The sequence below is a fragment of the Homalodisca vitripennis genome, chromosome 1, assembly GCF_021130785.1.
Source record: "Homalodisca vitripennis isolate AUS2020 chromosome 1, UT_GWSS_2.1, whole genome shotgun sequence".
In the NCBI taxonomy this organism is placed as follows: Eukaryota; Metazoa; Arthropoda; class Insecta; order Hemiptera; family Cicadellidae; genus Homalodisca; species Homalodisca vitripennis.
This window is the reverse complement of record NC_060207.1, coordinates 228221036-228240915: the sequence shown is the minus strand read 5'-3', so window position 1 is coordinate 228240915 and position 19880 is coordinate 228221036. Positions and strand designations below refer to the sequence as shown.

Genomic DNA, 19880 nt, shown 5'->3' with positions numbered 1-19880 from the left:
CATGTTTCATATATGTGACAAGATTTAATCGATATTTTAATTCGATTATTTAATCATTATGTGGAATGGTAGAAATTAAAAAATATTTTTACTTCTATTTTACTACGCTTCTCATCCAATGAGATGTGCCATTGCCTAATGGACCAGATAGCCAGACAAACATGCCGTATTGGATTAGCCAAGACGTCTGCAGGAAGCTACCGTGGGTGAGAATAAACCTGTTTTACAATCGTAGTTTTGCCAACAGACTTATTCTCTCGTATCGAGTAAGCCAACGATAACAGGGCGGGACGTAGTTCTGGCGATAAGCGGACATCGATGCGTTGCGTTAAGCGTTAAGCGGCTTTAAACGCGTTACTACCGGATTATCCGGCTCAAGATATCGTGTAGTACTTCATCGAGCTCCGTGCCCACCTCGATTAGGTTTGATCAGCATAATGAAAGCTAATCTAAGCAATAAAGCAATAACTTCATCGATGATTTACTGTCTGTGCGTTCAAATTTGTGTACAAACTGCTCCTCCCACCCACTCCCCTTCTCTTCTTGCTTGTTCTTTTTTTAACTACTCATATATATTGTTTTTTTTGGAGATAAAAATAAGTCACTTCTCATTACAAATATTTATAATGTCCACTTTCCTAACCCTTTGTATTTGAATGGAAAATGGAAATGAAATTATTTTGAAGACGTTGACGGGAAAAAGCGAACTTAACTCCTCATCATGGTATAGGTTTAAAACAAATAATAAATAACCATCACTCTTTCCTTTATATCGTTAATCCTCAAATTATTTTTACTTTGGACGTAAGTCCTTTCCACGTCTCAAAAGTCATTAGCGTCTATTGATCAGTAATAATAATAGTATTATTTGGGTAACAGTTAATTTTTCTATATGAGTAGTAGAAATTTTAAGTATTTTTATTTATACCCAAATACGGGATACAATGTATAACCTGATGAAACACAATACTTCTGGGGAAACTATTGCAGTCAAAATTAAGTTTTTGTTGTGTTTTAACACACTTTGTACACTAAACGCTACCTAGATTTGTATTTATAGGAGGAAATGAATATTCATTCATTCATGTTAATTAGTAGCCGATTATGAGGAGCTGGGAACGGAAATTAGTAAAAATGATTCAGAATATGTGTGGAATTTGTACTAGGAAAATACAATTAAAAGCAAATAAAACTCTTGGTGGAATCAGTTAAGAACCATAATTGTTATTGTCACCGACTTAACAACATAACGGAAATTCTACATACTGTTCCTGCATGTGTGGAATATTTAAATTTATTTTGGAAATCCGGTTTCTTTCAGTGTGAAGGAGAAGATCATGATCGGAGGAAAATTTGGGGAGGTTATAAGTATGTGCTGCAGTGAGGGAAATTTCAGTAGAAAGATCCCCATAAAATCTACATTTTGTCGAAGAGGAATGACTCAGTCCAGAGAATTTTGCTAGAAAAAACACTAAAATCCACGTTCCCTTTCATTGACAGGTGATTGATAGTCACGTGTATAAACAGAAGTGTGGAATGTGCGAGGGTGAGTCACCATGATATCACCACAACATCGGGCGTAAGCACTCCAGAATGTTGTACACACTGCCATCTGTATATACCGGCTCGGTAAATATTGTCACACCATTATTCTTTCGCAAACTGCGATTTTTCAATTGTAACTTTAGCGGTGCGAATTGGATTGTATAACTCCAGCTGTTTTTTTGTTTCGTCTTGCGGCTTTGTTATATACGATATGGTGTGACCGTTGTATTAAAATTTTGGTGCGAATCAGCTGGATAAACAGTCCAAGAATATTAAACAACGTCTGTTTATAGATACTACATTAATTCACATATATTCATTTGAATTATAAGATGGTAGAGTGAAGTATGGAACATTAAATAGGATTTATGATTTAATTTCACTACAATAAAATTAAAACTTTACATATTGAATGGTGGAAAATATTAATTTTGAAATTAGAAGAAAGGAGATTCGAGCCTTATTTAATTTAATTTGTAAATGTACAAGAAATCTACAAGAATTATGATTTTCGGTGTAATAGTTTTTTTTATATAAATTCGGAGAACTCACTGTAAAAATAAAAGCTGTTTTATAATGAATGACAGGTTCAGGAACGCGTTACGTATTACAAAATTTGTATGAAATTTGAATGATTTTTTCATGAACATATGAAACATTTGTAACGGTTATCTGAATTTTCAGAAGTTTAGAAAAACCCAACAATATATATTGAGATGAATCGTACAGTATTTAATCTAGTGGAATGTGGGTTTGTACATCATTAAATTTAATAAAAGGTATTTAAAAATTAGCCTTTTAATATATGTGTGTATGTATATATATATATATATATATATATATATATATATATATATATATATATTAGTAAAAATAAAATTTTATTTTGATTTCAACGTAGTAGAGATTTAATGACACACTAAACTTTTTAACTAGACTAAAAGAATGTGAATTAATAAATATTTCAAGGAATTCAAATGGTTTGATATCACTTTTATAAAGGAGAAGTCCACATCGGAATTATAGGTAAAATATCTGTCCATATTTAAAGATTTTAAGTTATATTTTTAAACTATAAAACTGTCTATTTTATACTTTAATAGCTATACTTTATAAGATTTTATAAATTATATCGCATGAATTGAGAACGTACATAGAATTGGTTCTGGAAAAATATGTAACTTAAATAAATAAAGACCATGTAGCTTCGTTAATGTATTGGTTAATTTCGGACAGTAAGGGTCGGCCACAGTAAAAGTGGCTAATACAAAATCGTGTTAAATTTTCAGAGAGATAATATTTAGTCTACTTGCCCGGAAATGTTTCAAAAAGTGTGACTACATTGTTAACACAGTCATCATAACTAGAACTAGTGCACGTGCGGAACTAGTAGCCTACACGCACAGAACTAGTACACGTGCGGAACTAGTACACGCACAGAACTAGAACATGCACAGAACTAGTACACGTGCGGAACTAGTACACGCACAGAACTAGTGCACGTGTAGAGCTAGTACACGCACAGAACTAGTACACGTGCGGAACTAGAACACGCACAGAACTAGATCAAGCAAAGAACTAGATTAAGCATAGAACTAGAACACGCACAGATACAGTACATGAACAGAAGTAGTACACGTATAAAACTAGTAGACGAACAAAAATAGTATACGCACAGAACTTGTACATGTACAGAACTAGTACACGTATACAACTAGTACTCGTATAGAACTAGTACACGTATACAACTAGTACTCGTATAGAACTAGTACACGTATACAACTAGTACTCGTATAGAACTAGTACACGTATACAACTAGTACTCGTATAGAACTAGTACACGTATACAACTAGTACTCGTATAGAACTAGTACACGTATACAACTAGTACTCGTATAGAACTAGTACACGTATACAACTAGTACTCGTATAGAACTAGTACACGTATACAACTAGTACTCGTATAGAACTAGTACACGTATACAACTAGTACTCGTATAGAACTAGTACACGTATACAACTAGTACTCGTATAGAACTAGTACACGTATACAACTAGTACTCGTATAGAACTAGTACACGTATACAACTAGTACTCGTATAGAACTAGTACACGTATACAACTAGTACTCGTATAGAACTAGTACACGTATACAACTAGTACTCGTATAGAACTAGTACACGTATACAACTAGTACACGCACAGAACGGATAATAAAATAGAACTATTGGCAAACTGGAAGGACCAGCAAGTGGCGAGAAACTGACGCAAACATCATAAAACCCAATGAAGTTATAGCTTATAACTTTACGCAATCACAGCCGCTGCTCCATTTTTGCTCAACTCTTTTATTACTCCCTAGGAGGAGTGGCCTAAATTTGTGCCACAAGCCTTCTCACCCCGGCGTATTGGTGGTGTCACTTCACAATATAATTATATAATTCGATTTTGATTCATGATTCAAAACTTGGTACTTAGAGATTTTCAGGATTTTAAAAACGATTTTTTTTGAAGAAAAATTGTATATTTATAATAAATAAACAATATTTTAAATTTTGATTTTCGTGTAGAAAACCTTGATTGTATCCCACAACTATACGATTTTATGGCAGTCATGAATTGGTAATCAATCCATTTATGGCACTCGATTTATTTGACTTCCTTATAGCGATTGGTTGATCATAATGTATTCTATTCCTTAATTCAAATTGAATTTTTAGAGTCAGAAGGTATGTTTTATTTGGACGATCAATTCCTTGGTTTTACGCCAGCGTGAGTATTAGGTACTGGCAAATATCGAGCTAAACCTTCTTTTTCAGGAATGTATCGCAGCATCGGGTTGGATATCTCTACTGTTTATCCAGCTCCGACTGCGACCCCAAAGTTTGATAATAGTCAGGATGAGCTACATTCTTTTTTCTGACGATCAAGTGGAGTTACTAAAATTAAAACCGTGTCGATTGGTAAATGCCAATAAATTAGGTCAAACTTTGCTGAAGAGGCCGACGTCTCTGTCTGGAGGCCTTGTACAATATCGCCACTCCACAGTTGGGAATGTGAGGCGATATTTTCGCCCAATGTCGCCACTCTCCGACTGTCGCCTACCATAACCCGGGCGTCCCGCGGATCTCCGACCTACCCACCGCCGTCACACCACAGCGCCAGCCGATTTATGTATGTTAATTCGCCAACTGAGGAGCGTGTTTTATAGAGCGGGAGTCGTATGTCTGAGAGCCGCGCCACGCCGCCACAAAAACGTCTTTATACCGCCGGCGGTGCAGCAGCGTCTTGGCGCGAAAACTGAAATAATAAAACAAGTTCCGTTTCAATCCCGGGTTCGTTTTCTTCTGTTCCGTCGTGTGTACCTTTCACGCCATTTATAATCTTCAGCTTCATTATACAGCCTTGGCGTTCCCGCTGCTTCCTTTACTCACGGTTTCATTTAAATATGGTGATATTTCTTCTTTGGGTTAACAAAAAAGCACACACCCTAGTGGATTAATTTTAGATTTAATCGTCAGAGTAAGTAAAGATCTTTTGTGAAGGAAACAGGATTTTTTCCGGACATTTGCCATAGTTCAGTGAAACAAAAAGTCAGTAACACTTGTCCGGAAATCCTGCTTCCTTCACAATCCATCCATCGCCAAAAATAAAGTAAAGACCTTTTATCATCTTCGTGGTTTTCCAGTTCACGCCGGGTCGGAAAATTACCTAGTCATGTCACCGACAGCGTAAGCCTAAGCATAAATAAAAGAATATTTGACTAGTCAGTAGCCTCCGCACACTAAATTGACAAATTCAAAGTAACAAAACTCACCAACGTCATTAAAGACACGTATATTCTTACATCACAAGAAACTCTCGGAGTTGGACAGGTTGTGGTCTTAAATCGGTTGAATTAATTGACTTTCTCTAATTCCGAATACCAAATTATAGAACTGCATTCGGTCCACTGATGTAGCCCCAGTGTCGGCCAGATGGTTTACTTTAGCGCGTAACCGATTACCACCAGATTTACATTTAAATAAGTAGTGCAGGCCGGTAATCCATTACCTAAATCGTGTGGGGCATGAAAGAAATTTTAAATGATTGCAAACAAAAGGGTCATTAGCGTAAATTAGTGTTGCGTCACTTCATATATGGTGTGGAGGTTTGGAAAGAGCAGCGGCGTCAAAGTAGTCCCCTGCTGTAGTCCTGATGTATTCAACTTTCATTAGATTAATCAATCAACATTTCACTTCCGTCACGCCCCAAAAACAGTGTGGATTCATCAACGAATAATGCATGTTTAAATTTATTTCCCATCCAAATATTAACCACCATATGGCAGACGACTAAAACAGGACCATCACGAATTGTACAGATTGATTGCCTGAAGGAACTAAAACAAAAATGTTTGTTGTAAACTGGAATTCTCTTCATCGGACACTATTGAAATCAAAACATTGATAATGTTAATCCCGTGTGTATGTTTAGATTAGTTCACATCACAATTATTATATCAGTTACATTCATTGAATTGCTTGCCTAGGTAGTCTTTTATGTTAAATTAAATTACTAACAATGTATACTAATAAAAGGAAGATGAACTGGAGCTAAACTCAAAATCAGTTGAATCAATACTTCCTACCATGGCTACGTTATGTGTAGAAAACTCGGTTGCCCCACCGTGCTTAGAGATCGTGTCTATCACATCGCACTGCACTCAATTGTGTGCCTAATGAGACAATGAGACTGCCTCTTCACTTATTTATACGTGTCTATGATGTGGAAACGATGTAAATGTTTTGTTTTGAGCTTCTTCGTCGTCAACTTTCTTTGGATCTCTTCAGACGAACATGAATTCAGATTCCAGGAGTCAAGTCTAAGACAGCGTCAAATACCAGACCGTACAAATAAAAGGAAGATGAACTGGAGCTAACTAAACTCAAAATTCAATTGAATCAACTCTTCCCACCATATCTACGTTATGTGTAACAATATTGTTTTTAAGATCACATGGAGTTGAAGCAATTTCTGTATTAATGTATACTTTGAATATTGTATTACTGATTTATACTGTATATCTAATTAGAGATTTATTTTGCAGGTTACCGTCTCTGCTAGCCGTCTCTGCGAAGCTACTGTGCCTCCTGATGGTATGTCATTTCAATTATAGAATATTATTTTACATTTTCATTCGTTAATAATATTATAATAACCCTCTCTATATAATAATATTCATATTTTTTATTGTAGATGTTTTATATTTATATTAGTCACTTACTTGTCATCGCAACCGTCAAAGTGATGAAATGCTTAGATTTTACATTTATTCATACAATTCATTGTTTAATTCACCCTAATTCTCATTCGTTCAGAATTTACCCCAGTCTCTCCCCAGTGTCAATCAGCCAACCATGTGGTTTCCCAAACTTGTATAATAAAATCGTCAATGTGTCGAATGATTCTGAAATCAAAGTAGTTTTCAGACAAGGTTAAATGCATTGGGTGGTGCAGGAATTTTGATCGATTTGGGCAGTTGGTTGACAAATTGAACTCCTGTTTGTGAGAGGTACCGTTTATAAGCTACCGTTCTGTGATCCCGGTCTGGTAGTCATTTCTGCCTCTAGTTTCACAAGAATACAGTTTCTATTTATGGTGAAAATTTAAATCATAATATATAGTTCTCTATTTACATGTTTCATTGACATTCGATCTCCCAATAAAAAGATATTTTACTCACAAAGGCCACCCTAAGTACATTTAAATTATGTAAAAATATATGTACAATTAGATCCTTTTGGTAAGTTGCATGTAAGTTTCCCACAATTGATTAATAGTAGATGTATCCTACTGATACATAGGACACCCTGGTATTGTTTATTAACTATATTTAGTCTCCATGGTTACAATAATGTATAGGCGATGTGAGTTTAATGAAATTAACATAATTCGTCATAATCATACAGAATGTTTAGAATATAAAAGATGAGATTAGGAATACTCTTATAAACCGTTTTAGGTAAACGTTGAACTTCTTCAAGTTAGGGTGTTTGATTGTTTGTTGTATCCTTTAGGAACCATTGTGGTACGATTGTTTAAGATTGTGAATATATTATATAACTATCATTCAGCTAAGATACTTCGATTTAGATTTTTTTGGTATCCGTTTATTAAGTGTGAAATTAATAACATTGTTTGAAATTATTATTACCTACCGTCCACTACCGCATACATCATTCAGATGAAACTACTCCAGATTTTGGTGTTTATTACATTACAATATTTCAAAAGAATATGTAATGTGCTCTAATTTCCTACGATCAGTATCAATGGGTTATATATGAATAAATGTATACCAAAAGGCTTACATAAATACGTATATAACAGATTTGAGTGTAAAAGTATAAGGAATGAAATGTACTTAACAATATGTATTAAATATTTATGAATAAGAAATATATTTTTTTACTAAACGCCTAAATTCAAAGTTGCAGATTATCGACCAATAAAATATTAAGTTACAGATCTGAAAAATGTAGTACTTTTAGTACTTGCCATTGATTCAAACTTTCTTAAACAGACAGAATAGTATCCTTTATGTCACTGTATGAGTGTAAAAGTATTTAACTACTTTAAAAATCGAATGTTAAAAATATAATTAAACATAAAGTTAACGTTGATCGAATCTTGAATGAATTTAAAAAGAACGCTTCTTGCCTTGAGAAGGCGGAACAACTAAATATGCTAATTTAATGAGTCGCTATCAACATATTCATTCTCTGTGATTGAGATATTTATGAGAGAGACAAGAATTGTTAATAAACACGTTGAGGAAGACTGTCAACCGGGGCCGCCACTGCACACATAATTATACACTATAATGACTGATAAAGAATCTATCAAGAAGGCCTGCGGGCCCAGTTAGCATATCAATAGGTGTCACATGTCCGGTTCTACTTAGTTCTCATTTAGGGGATTGTTGCAGCGGTAACTTATTTTAATTTTATGCCAGTCATCATCCTGACGGGTCCGCCAAACTAAATGAAGCGGCGCGCCGGTTTGATTGATGGACCCTTGACTGATGACTACATCAAACATCGAGCGTCGCTATCAACGGTATCGGGTCGTTCATTAAAATATTTAATCGCCCTCGACGGAAGTTTGCTCTGTTCGTTTCCTGTTTCGCTTCTGATACTGCGTGGCTTCCAACAGAAACCGGGACTGAAAGAGGCGAACATTGTTATAGACGACCTAATTTTGTGCACTGCGAAATGCTCTAATCATGATTTTATTAAATTTGGTACACTGCATGGTGTCAAGCTAACGCCTGCAAATACAGTTGAATACTATTTGTACTACTATAAAAACCATCATTCCATATTGATTTTGTAACTAGACAATACAGTATTATCGAATAAGCTCTGAAGCAGTTACACGTGCGAGGTAGGAGCCTTTCTCGAAATCACTGGAGGAGTGCCCAGAGATCGATAACATGGATTGATATTCTTGGATATTAATGCAAAAACATTTTGATACAAACAGATCTTGGTTTCTTTAAACAAATATGCAGGTTTCAAACCCAATAAGACCAGGCAAGATCGATATCCCGAGTTTTTGATGGCTCAGTTCTGAGTCGTCCAGTCATGGTCTGTACGCATCACTTCTGGAGTGTAAAAATATTGGATTTGGACGATTTGATGTCTATCAGAAAGTAAGATTTCTTAACATTAAGAGCATGGCCTTGCACAACATACTTATCAAACTTGAAGAACAAAATGGCCTGGTCTACACATTCAAAAGACTTACTTAAATCGCAGAAAACGCAGAGGAGTTTTCATTTTCCAATGAATGCTTGCCGTCATTGAAAGAACTAAAAACAGCTGATGATGTGCAATTTCCTTGGTGGAACCCATTCTGTTTAGTGGAAAGTATTTTTTTCAAAGCAGTATACCAGTTTTTTTGTAAATATGATGAATTTAACTATTTTCGAGAAACAAGGAAGAACGAGATTGGCCTAAAATTCTCTGGTGCGTATATCTCTCCAGTTTTGCAAATGGAGACAATATTTATTTTTAATTGCGTCTAAATATTTCTGAATTTATTCCAGAATTACAAAAAAACTGACAAAAACTACGGGTATACCACAAATCGCATCTTCGCTGTCTTCAACTGTGAACACGTGACTTCGAACAGGAATATACTATGAAATGAAGATAAACTGTTCGAAATTGGATCGAAAAATTTCACGCTTATAATCGAATTACTTTCGGTCATTCATGTGACAGAGTACGCAACTATTGTTTGTTGTGTGGGTTTTGAGTGAGATAGAAATGGATACCGCCTCACATTCGCCGTCATGTAGCTGTTCATGTATAATGTATACATATACAAGCCGCGGTCGCCCACCGCACTGTCATTAGTCGGTACTTGCGACAATTACAAGGTGTCAGCAACTCTCGATGTCATCGTCACCTTCACTCTGTCACTCCCTGGTGTCGTGCATCTCTCGAGACAGATCTCCTGTACAATAAGAATTCTCGGAATTGACTTTTAAATATTTGTTTTTCAATTATAGATTAAATAAAATGTAGTCTTGAGGTGTTTGACGTTGGGTGTGTTTAACATCGTGTGTTAAAAGGGCTTTTTTGCATGAATATAGTATGTGTTAAGATTTCATGCCTGAAGAAGAGAGCAGATACCAGTTCTCGAAACGTTGTGGCACAAAGCGATGACCATTGTCCCCAACTACGTAGACTAACAATTTCAAATCATTATTGACCTTAAAATAAGAAAGGTGCAATTTTTAGTATCGAATTAGGGTAGGGTACGATAAGCGGACCCGGTTTTTTTATATCGAAGAATATAATAATCAATACTTAATATTCGCATCTCGAATCCTAGACTATCAATTGATATAAAAGTATCTATAGTCCTAAATAACAATCATGCGTTTCAAATTAAAATATGAGTATATAGAAAAACTCATAAATAAATAAGACATGACATAAGTAGTAAACGAACCAGAACGAGATCGATCAAACAGTAAAACTCATAAATAATTATGAGCCACAATTCATATGGTTTATGTCATAATTATTGAATTGTTTATAATTATACATACGTAATTATATATTATTACGTGTATGTATATTAATTATTATTATTATTGTTATATATACATAATAATACGATTACATGTATTTATTTGAAAGTGTTTATAGCTGTTGATATAGATTAAGTTAATTGTTCAAAATAATTAATCAGTATCGATTGGTTATATCGATGGTTATGATTAAGTAATATCGTTTGCCAACTTCGATATAAAAAACCGGATCCGCGTATCGTATCCTACCTTCGAATTCACGCCAAGAAAGTTTTGTAGATACATTGTACGGCAGGGAAGGCGAATTAAAGTTTTGGGGTGTACAATAAAACTTCCAAAGAAGACAATTGCCCAGAGGTGTGGGTGGCAGTCAAGTAATCAAGTAATCTCCTGTGATTGAGGTTGATCACGACAAGAGATCCGTACAGGAAGACAGATCGATCTGACGGGGATTAGTTGCGAAACACAATTACTACTGATAGTACCGTTTGTTGACACCAGATATCACTGGCTGCTAAACGCCACGCTAGTCACTCGGTATTTATTCCTAACAACCGTATCTAAGAGGATTACTAGATTAGAGGCCACACCTCGTGGCTTTTATGTGTGGTTTTGAATTCTGTTCTGTTTATCGAACTGACAAATGTCGCACGGTGTGAAGCCGACGATAACGTGATGTCTCGATTTGTACAGAAATGTACAGAAGTTTTTTGAGCTGTGAAATGATTGCAATCCAGTTCCATCGTTGACGTTTAAATACACGTAGACATCGTGCAAACTGTTAAAATCACAGATATTAGGAAAATGTGACATCTGTACGTTTGAATTTTGTCTCAGACTCGACTCCTGGAATCTCGATGAAAGAAATGATAACGAAGAAGTTCAAAACGAAACATTTACATCGTTTCGACATCGGAAGTACGATGAATTTGAAGGATATAAAGTAAAGATAATGAGATCTGAATTTGATGCGCTAGTCAGGATCCAAATGTACGTGTTAATTACCAAACGAGACCTTCCTTTTATTACAGGGACTGGTATCTGAGGCTGTCTCAGACTTGACTCCTGGAATCTGGAGTCATATTTGTATGAAGAGATCCAAAGAAAATCGACATCAAAGAATCTCAAAACGAAACATTTACACGTGTCGACATCAGAAATACTATGAAATCGAAGGATGTGAAGGAAAAGATAATGAGATATGACTTTGATGCGAGTTAATATTACCAACCGAGACCACTCGGCCATCAGCATACTCTCAGCAACTATTGACACAGAAATTTAGGAAAATCTTATGTAGGCTAAATGTTATGAAAATCTGTGTCAAGTAGCAACTAAGACATTGAATTTTGAGTTTAGCTCCAGTTCACCTTCCATTTATTGCAGCGTCTGGTATCTGACGCTGTCTCAGACTTGACTCATGGAATCTGACATGTTCGTCTGAAGAGATGCAAAGAAAGTCAACAACGAAAAGCTCAAAACGAAAAAATTTCATCGTTTCGACACCAGAGACACATATGACGAACATAAATGTACATGTAAACGTTGACTTGAGATCTTGTAGCTTCGAAGGAATTTTATAGTGAAGTTTTCATAGGAAGAAAATCTATATTATACAAAGTTTCCATTCACAGAGCTGTTAATCGTATTTGGAGTAATGTAAAAACTCTGAAAACAGGACTTTTATGTAATGGGAATCATTACCATCCCTTCCTCAATCAACAGATTATTATCATCACAATCAAAATGGATACCGTCGTGCAGATGACTGTAACATATTGAGGAGTTTAGTTCTAGATCGGAGAGGGGGACCATTAAACTGACAAAACAGCTAAAGGGCGGGGCACTGTAAGTCGTCAGAAGTTCAGGCCCTTTACAACTAAATAATATTATTGGTAACCATCAGGCAGTGATCTGAAGTTGAGAGGAATGTTGTGTTCATGTTGTGGTCTGAAAATGTGACGATCGTTGTAGCCAATGTTCAGGTAGTGATATGAAGCTGAGACGAGCGCTAGGTGTTCAAGTAGATTTGAAGCTGAGACGATCGTTGTATGATTAAGTAGTGATACCAAACGAAACAATTCTTGTATGTTCAGGTAGATCTGAAGCTGAGACGATCGTTGACATGATAAAATAGTGATTCAAGCTGAGACGATGTATGTAATGTAATGTATTCAGGTATTGACCTGAAGCTGAGACGCTTATGGTATGTTCAGGTATATCTGAAGTTGAGACGATTGAGACGATTGTATTATAAAGTAGTGATACAAGCAGAGGCGATATTGTATATTCAGGTATTGGCCTGTAGCTGAGACGCTTATCGTATGTTCATGTATATCTGAAGCTGAGACGATTGTATTATAAAGTTGTGATACCAGCAGAGGCGATATTGTATATTCAGGTATTGGCCTGTAGCTGAGACGCTTATCGTATGTTCAGGTAGATCTGAAGCTGAGACGATTGTATTATAAAGTAGTGATACCAGCAGAGGCGATATTGTATATTCAGGTATTGGCCTGTAGCTGAGACGCTTATCGTATGTTCAGGTATATCTGAAGCTGAGACGACTGTATTATAAAGTAGTGATACCAGCAGAGGCGAAATTGTATATTCAGGTATTGGCATGTAGCTGAGACGCTTATCGTATGTTCGGGTAGATCTGAAGCTGAGACGATCGTATGATAAAGTAGTGATACGAGCCGAGACGATGTTTGTATATTCAGGTATTGGCCTGAAACTGAGACGCTTATCGTATATGTTCAAGTAGTGATATGAGCTGATACGACTGTTTTATGTTCAGGTAGTGATCTGTGGCGCGGTCCCCTCCATGGTCCGGTCCGTGCGGCTCTATAACGACTGCAGTGGGAGTCAGGTGCGAGTCGACCTGCGTGGCCGTGTCCTCGCAGACGATGTGGATATACCTGACCGCTTCAGTAAGTACACACAGTATGTATGTAGTCGCATGTGGCCTAGTCCTCGCAGACGATGTGGATATACCTGACCGCTTCAGTAAGTACACACAGTATGCATGTAGTCACATGTGGCCGAGTCCTCGCAGACGATGTGGATATACCTGACCGCTTCAGTAAGTACACACAGTATGCATGTAGTCACATGTGGCCGAGTCCTCGCAGACGATGTGGATATACCTGACCGCTTCAGTAAGTACACACAGTATGCATGTAGTCACATGTGGCCGAGTCCTCGCAGACGATGTGGATATACCTGACCGCTTCAGTAAGTACACACAGTATGCATGTAGTCACATGTGGCCGAGTCCTCGCAGACGATGTGGATATACCTGACCGCTTCAGTAAGTACACACAGTATGCATGTAGTCACATGTGGCCGAGTCCTCGCAGACGATGTGGATATACCTGACCGCTTCAGTAAGTACACACAGTATGCATGTAGTCACATGTGGCCGAGTCCTCGCAGACGATGTGGATATACCTGACCGCTTCAGTAAGTACACACAGTATGCATGTAGTCACATGTGGCCGAGTCCTCGCAGACGATGTGGATATACCTGACCGCTTCAGTAAGTACACACAGTATGCATGTAGTCACATGTGGCCGAGTCCTCGCAGACGATGTGGATATACCTGACCGCTTCAGTAAGTACACACAGTATGCATGTAGTCACATGTGGCCGAGTCCTCGCAGACGATGTGGATATACCTGACCGCTTCAGTAAGTACACACAGTATGCATGTAGTCACATGTGGCCGAGTCCTCGCAGACGATGTGGATATACCTGACCGCTTCAGTAAGTACACACAGTATGCATGTAGTCACATGTGGCCGAGTCCTCGCAGACGATGTGGATATACCTGACCGCTTCAGTAAGTACACACAGTATGCATGTAGTCACATGTGGCCGAGTCCTCGCAGACGATGTGGATATACCTGACCGCTTCAGTAAGTACACACAGTATGCATGTAGTCACATGTGGCCGAGTCCTCGCAGACGATGTGGATATACCTGACCGCTTCAGTAAGTACACACAGTATGCATGTAGTCACATGTGGCCGAGTCCTCGCAGACGATGTGGATATACCTGACCGCTTCAGTAAGTACACACAGTATGCATGTAGTCACATGTGGCCGAGTCCTCGCAGACGATGTGGATATACCTGACCGCTTCAGTAAGTACACACAGTATGCATGTAGTCACATGTGGCCGAGTCCTCGCAGACGATGTGGATATACCTGACCGCTTCAGTAAGTACACACAGTATGCATGTAGTCACATGTGGCCGAGTCCTCGCAGACGATGTGGATATACCTGACCGCTTCAGTAAGTACACACAGTATGCATGTAGTCACATGTGGCCGAGTCCTCGCAGACGATGTGGATATACCTGACCGCTTCAGTAAGTACACACAGTATGCATGTAGTCACATGTGGCCGAGTCCTCGCAGACGATGTGGATATACCTGACCGCTTCAGTAAGTACACACAGTATGCATGTAGTCACATGTGGCCGAGTCCTCGCAGACGATGTGGATATACCTGACCGCTTCAGTAAGTACACACAGTATGCATGTAGTCACATGTGGCCGAGTCCTCGCAGACGATGTGGATATACCTGACCGCTTCAGTAAGTACACACAGTATGCATGTGGTCACAGGTGGCCGAGAACTTATATACAAGTTTGTAATTAGTAGAGTGATAGGAAAAACTTTGTAATGGCTTTTAGAAAACGGCTTCAAGTGTTCATCCGATTTTAAGGTTTGTAAAAGAGGAAAATATAATTGAGACATCACTCAGAGAACTTGGTTTAATCCTTTTTGCTCTCCAAGCAATATTTATTACTAATTTTCTGAATTTGATGGTGTCACGAGCCGGTTTTAGGAACCAAATTATTTTTTCAGCAAAAACTAAAGTTCATTTGGAAAATGTGTTACGATCAATTGAATATCCCATTTAGTCGCGGTACACGAAATTGAAAGCCCAATGGATTGCTGGAAAATAAATCCACTCCTATTACTTTATTTTATTTTATTTTACATGTACTGTTACTCGTACAGGTAAAAACTACCTACTTACAACAGAGCAATACTACAAACTACCACTTGTAAGCAAAAAAAAGTATTCATAACAAAATAGTATTCAACTCAAATCAACATATAGGCCTACAAATAGTATACATAAAGATTAATAAAAAATCAACTAGCAAAAAACAATGATACAATCACTTATTAAATATAATGAAAAACTACGGTATATAAGTTATGCCAAACTATATTTTATATAATTATGCGTATAAATATTTATAAATCAAACACAGTTAAATATACCCTTTCTGAACTCACTTAAACTATTGTTAAAAATATTTAAATGTTGAGTCACTGAATTGTAAAGCCGCATCATATAGGACAATAAGAGAGTTGGCTATTATATTAGTTGTAGAAAAAGGTATAGCGAACAGATGGTGGATTCTAGTTTTAATTCTGGGAACAAGAAAACGAATTTGCTGTAGAAACAACAGTTTAAACGTTAGCAATAACAAATTACGTCTGGACTGAAGACTACAAAAACTGAATATGCTGAGTAATTGCTTATAAGTGATAAGATAACCCCATTCTTTTTATAAAATAAATATCGTAAAAATCTTTTTTCTATGTTGGATAATGTGGAGACCAAACTGGTGCAGAATAATCTAACTGAGATTGTACCAACGTAAAATATAGCGATTTTAACGTACAAACTGAGGCAAACTTACTTCCCTTAGTTTTAAACCTAAACTACGGAAAGCCTTACTTATGATATAATTAACTAATTGAATTAATCTGATTTAATATCCTATGTGAAATTAAGCCGTAAATTGGTTTGTTTATAGAGGTTACATTAAACCTGAATATGGCGCGCCCTGGTTATTGATGAAGTGCTCTTATACTAAGAATGCCCTCAAGCAGTTGCTTTACAAGTCAAATACAAACATTTATGATTGCTAATAAGTCAAGTGTTATCTCATTAGAATAATTAGTTCTCAACTAATCTTGGCATGCGACTTGTGCTTAGAGCCTTTGAATATGTCTCAATTGATATATAATCGTAGTTTATCTTGAACAGGTAATGAGTCGTCATACTAACAATTTTAACGACGTCTGGACCCACACTTAATGCAGTATACGCTACAACTAGTCTATAGAGTTCGCTAGTGTCCCGCCGATGGTAGTCCTAGGTCTGGCCATTAGGTAGCGCTATGAACGGTAATCCAGTGAGACGTTTTTCTATCTGTTATGTGGCATGAGACAACACACCAACTAAGAGTGTTCTTGGTATATATATATATATATATATATATATATATATATATATATATATATATATATATATATATAATATAGATATATATATCATACCAGGCAGGTTATACATACAAAAATAAAGAACAGAAAGGAGAAAAGAAGGAAAATAAAAGGGTTAAAACATACCCAAAAGCTGCTTGAAGTCCAGTCCAGGCGTTTTCAATGCACAGTATGCTGTATCCCACTGTAGTCTGTGCTGGTTTGATGTGTGATTGTGATCCTCGTACTTGTGATTTGTGCTCGGGACTTGCATCCTGTGCAGTGACAATGTCTGGACTGGACTTCAAGCAGCTTTTATGTATGTTTGAACCCTTTTCTTTTCCTTCTTTTCTCCTTTCTGTTCTTTATTATTGTAAGTATTAATACCTTCCCCACCTGACGAAGGGGATAGATTCCAATCCTCGAAACGTTGTTTTATACCTTTTGTAATATATAGAAATGTCAGAAATCCTGTTATCCTTTCAATTGTATTTCAGTGTGACCTTTTGCTTTTGGAATACTTTCTAATAGATTATTATACTCGTATTAGTGATTTAAAATAACCTAAACAAATTCTTTTGGACATATATTGCTAAGAGTTACTAAGTGTATAGTAAGCCGTTTGAACGTTATATATTTGAAACGGGTGGTCTGAAACATATTGTATATTGATTTATAGCTTGAACACATTCGGTTCTGTTACCGAACATTCTGGACCGTCTCTCTGAAATGCTGCTTTATTTAAGAGTAACACCAGCATTTCATCATCCGGTTTTGCATGACAAAGCCAAGCGTACATAATAATTCTGAATATCCCACAAGAATATTCCGTTGGACAAGATTTATCAGGTCACCTGAATTGGTAATACTTCTAACTAGTAGGTGAAACAAGCTACTGAAACTTTATCGAATATTGGTATTTTATTAATTATTGTAGCTTGAGATCACGTCAAAATTCATGTGGGAAATGTGTTTACATTAGTGAGCAGATGTGAGGACATTGCCACTCGCGGTGAGTAATAACTTTGTTTAAGGTTAGAAACAAAACCTATTGAAATTCCTACTTCCGGTTGAGGCCATCCAAGGTGGTTTTCCTAATTGAATGAGGAATACAGCCTAAAATTCCTAAGGATTTGTTTAGGAACGTCATTTACGACAAAAAAGTGGGTAAGCGTGGGATTGGAATCACGTAATTATAGGTAGAGAGCAGTGAATGTTTATTCTGTCCAAGGAAAGGAAAGGGATGTAGGGAGCGAAGAGCCTCGTCCACGTGTCGGGGAGATGGGCGGCGGTCCCGTTGTGGACCCTGGACTTGCTAATGTGTGGACAGCCGTGTGAAGTGCTAACATCTTCTCTTTTATACCAACACCAGGCTCGTTGTTTTAGCTTCTGGCCACCAGAAGATCCTCTTTATGCTCGTACCTGTCTTCAGGCATGGTAGTTCGAGCTGAACAGGTCGTTTTAGGTAATCTTCACGAATATTAAAACCAGTGAGAAATTCTTTATTAGTTACATCTAATGTAAAAGTAACATTTACACGTTGAAGAAAAGCAGGCACAAAGTTCAAAATCAAGATAAAAAATTATGTAGTCAACAGCAAATAAAGTTTACTGTTATACTATGTCATGGGGCAAATATTCATTAAGTCTGCGTGTCTAATTAAGCAGAACTGATTCAATGTCCCATTGGTTAGATAGGAGCAAACATGTAGTCAACAATAATTAGAGCTTAGTGTGATGCTATTTCATATGGTGATGATTCGGTAGGCCTACATGTCTAGTTAGACAGAACTGATTCAATTTCATATTGGTTAGATAAAAACAAACTTTTAGTCAACAGTAATTAGAGTTCAGTGGCATACTATCTCATAAGATGATTCGGTAGGGCTACTACAGTTCTAGTTAGACAGTACTGATTCAATTTCCCATTGGTTAGATAGGAACAAACTTGTAGTCAAGAATAATTAGAACTCAGTGTTATGCTATCTCATAGGGTGATGATTCAGTACATCTACATGTATAGTTAGGCAGAACTGACTCAATTTCTTATTGGTTAGATAGGAACAAACTTATAGTCTGCAATAATTAGAGCACAGTGTCATGTTATCTCATATGGGTATGATTCGGTTTACATACAGGTCTAGTTAGTTAGATAGAACTGATTCAATGTCCCGTTCACTAGGTTGGTACACCTAAACCACAGGCTATATTTAGAAGGGAATAGTTTTCCTTTGTAATGTTAAATCTTGCAATCAATCTGCCTTATCCTAATGATCTTTCCAATGCACAAGTCGAGCTCATGTTCTGGCGTTGAAATTTGAGATTCGTCGTTGCTCCGCCACAAATTTACAGAGTAGGCTACTTTATCACCGGATTGCCCAAGCGGGCCCGGACTCCGTGGGAATGGAGAGGAGTCGTCCATCAGACGGTCACCGCCCAACATGGATTCGCGCATCTCCAGTACATGAACGTATAATTGGATGTCTGACGGATCGGCTGAGGACAATCGGGCTCCGGCATCTCCAGTGTACATCGGGATGGCTTCATTAGTCGGTGCTAATGAGAGAGATTTGTGACTGGAGAGGAGTGTGAGTGACCATTGGTGAGTGAGTGGCGAGCTCGCTTCGCTCAGGTCTCCAAACTAAGGGCCAACTGATCGATTGTTACAGAGTAGACACCGGAGACAACTCCAAGGGTTACTAAGTTTTCCGGTGCTGAATTACACATTTTCTGTTGAATTCGCCCTTATTTTCGATTTTATGCAAGAACTCCATTGCAGAATATAGTTTTCAACTTTCAACTCCGCCTGAGTCACTTCTGCTCAGCGGTTAATGATTTTGTTTAGAAACAAACCCATGCCATAACTCTTGCGCTGATCCTTTGATGCAGCTATTGAAAGTCCATGAATTGTGGAGATCCGCAAAGCTATTTTGGAAGTTGCATCATATC

At 37.2% G+C, this 19880-nt stretch overlaps 1 protein-coding gene across 3 annotated transcripts in view; it reads left to right on the top strand.

Moving 5' to 3' along the window:
• LOC124353129 (fibroblast growth factor 17) overlaps nt 1-19880 on the top strand; it is a 194799-nt gene that overhangs the window by 162124 nt on the left and 12795 nt on the right. For 2 of the 3 annotated variants that reach the window (XM_046802979.1, XM_046802980.1), the window contains 2 exons: nt 6635-6683; nt 13434-13566. In XM_046802979.1, the coding sequence (XP_046658935.1) occupies nt 6635-6683; nt 13434-13566 (182 nt within the window). Of the gene's footprint in view, nt 1-6634; nt 6684-13433; nt 13567-13631; nt 15239-19880 lie in introns of those variants that run through there. The other variant, XM_046802981.1, reaches the window with a different exon arrangement.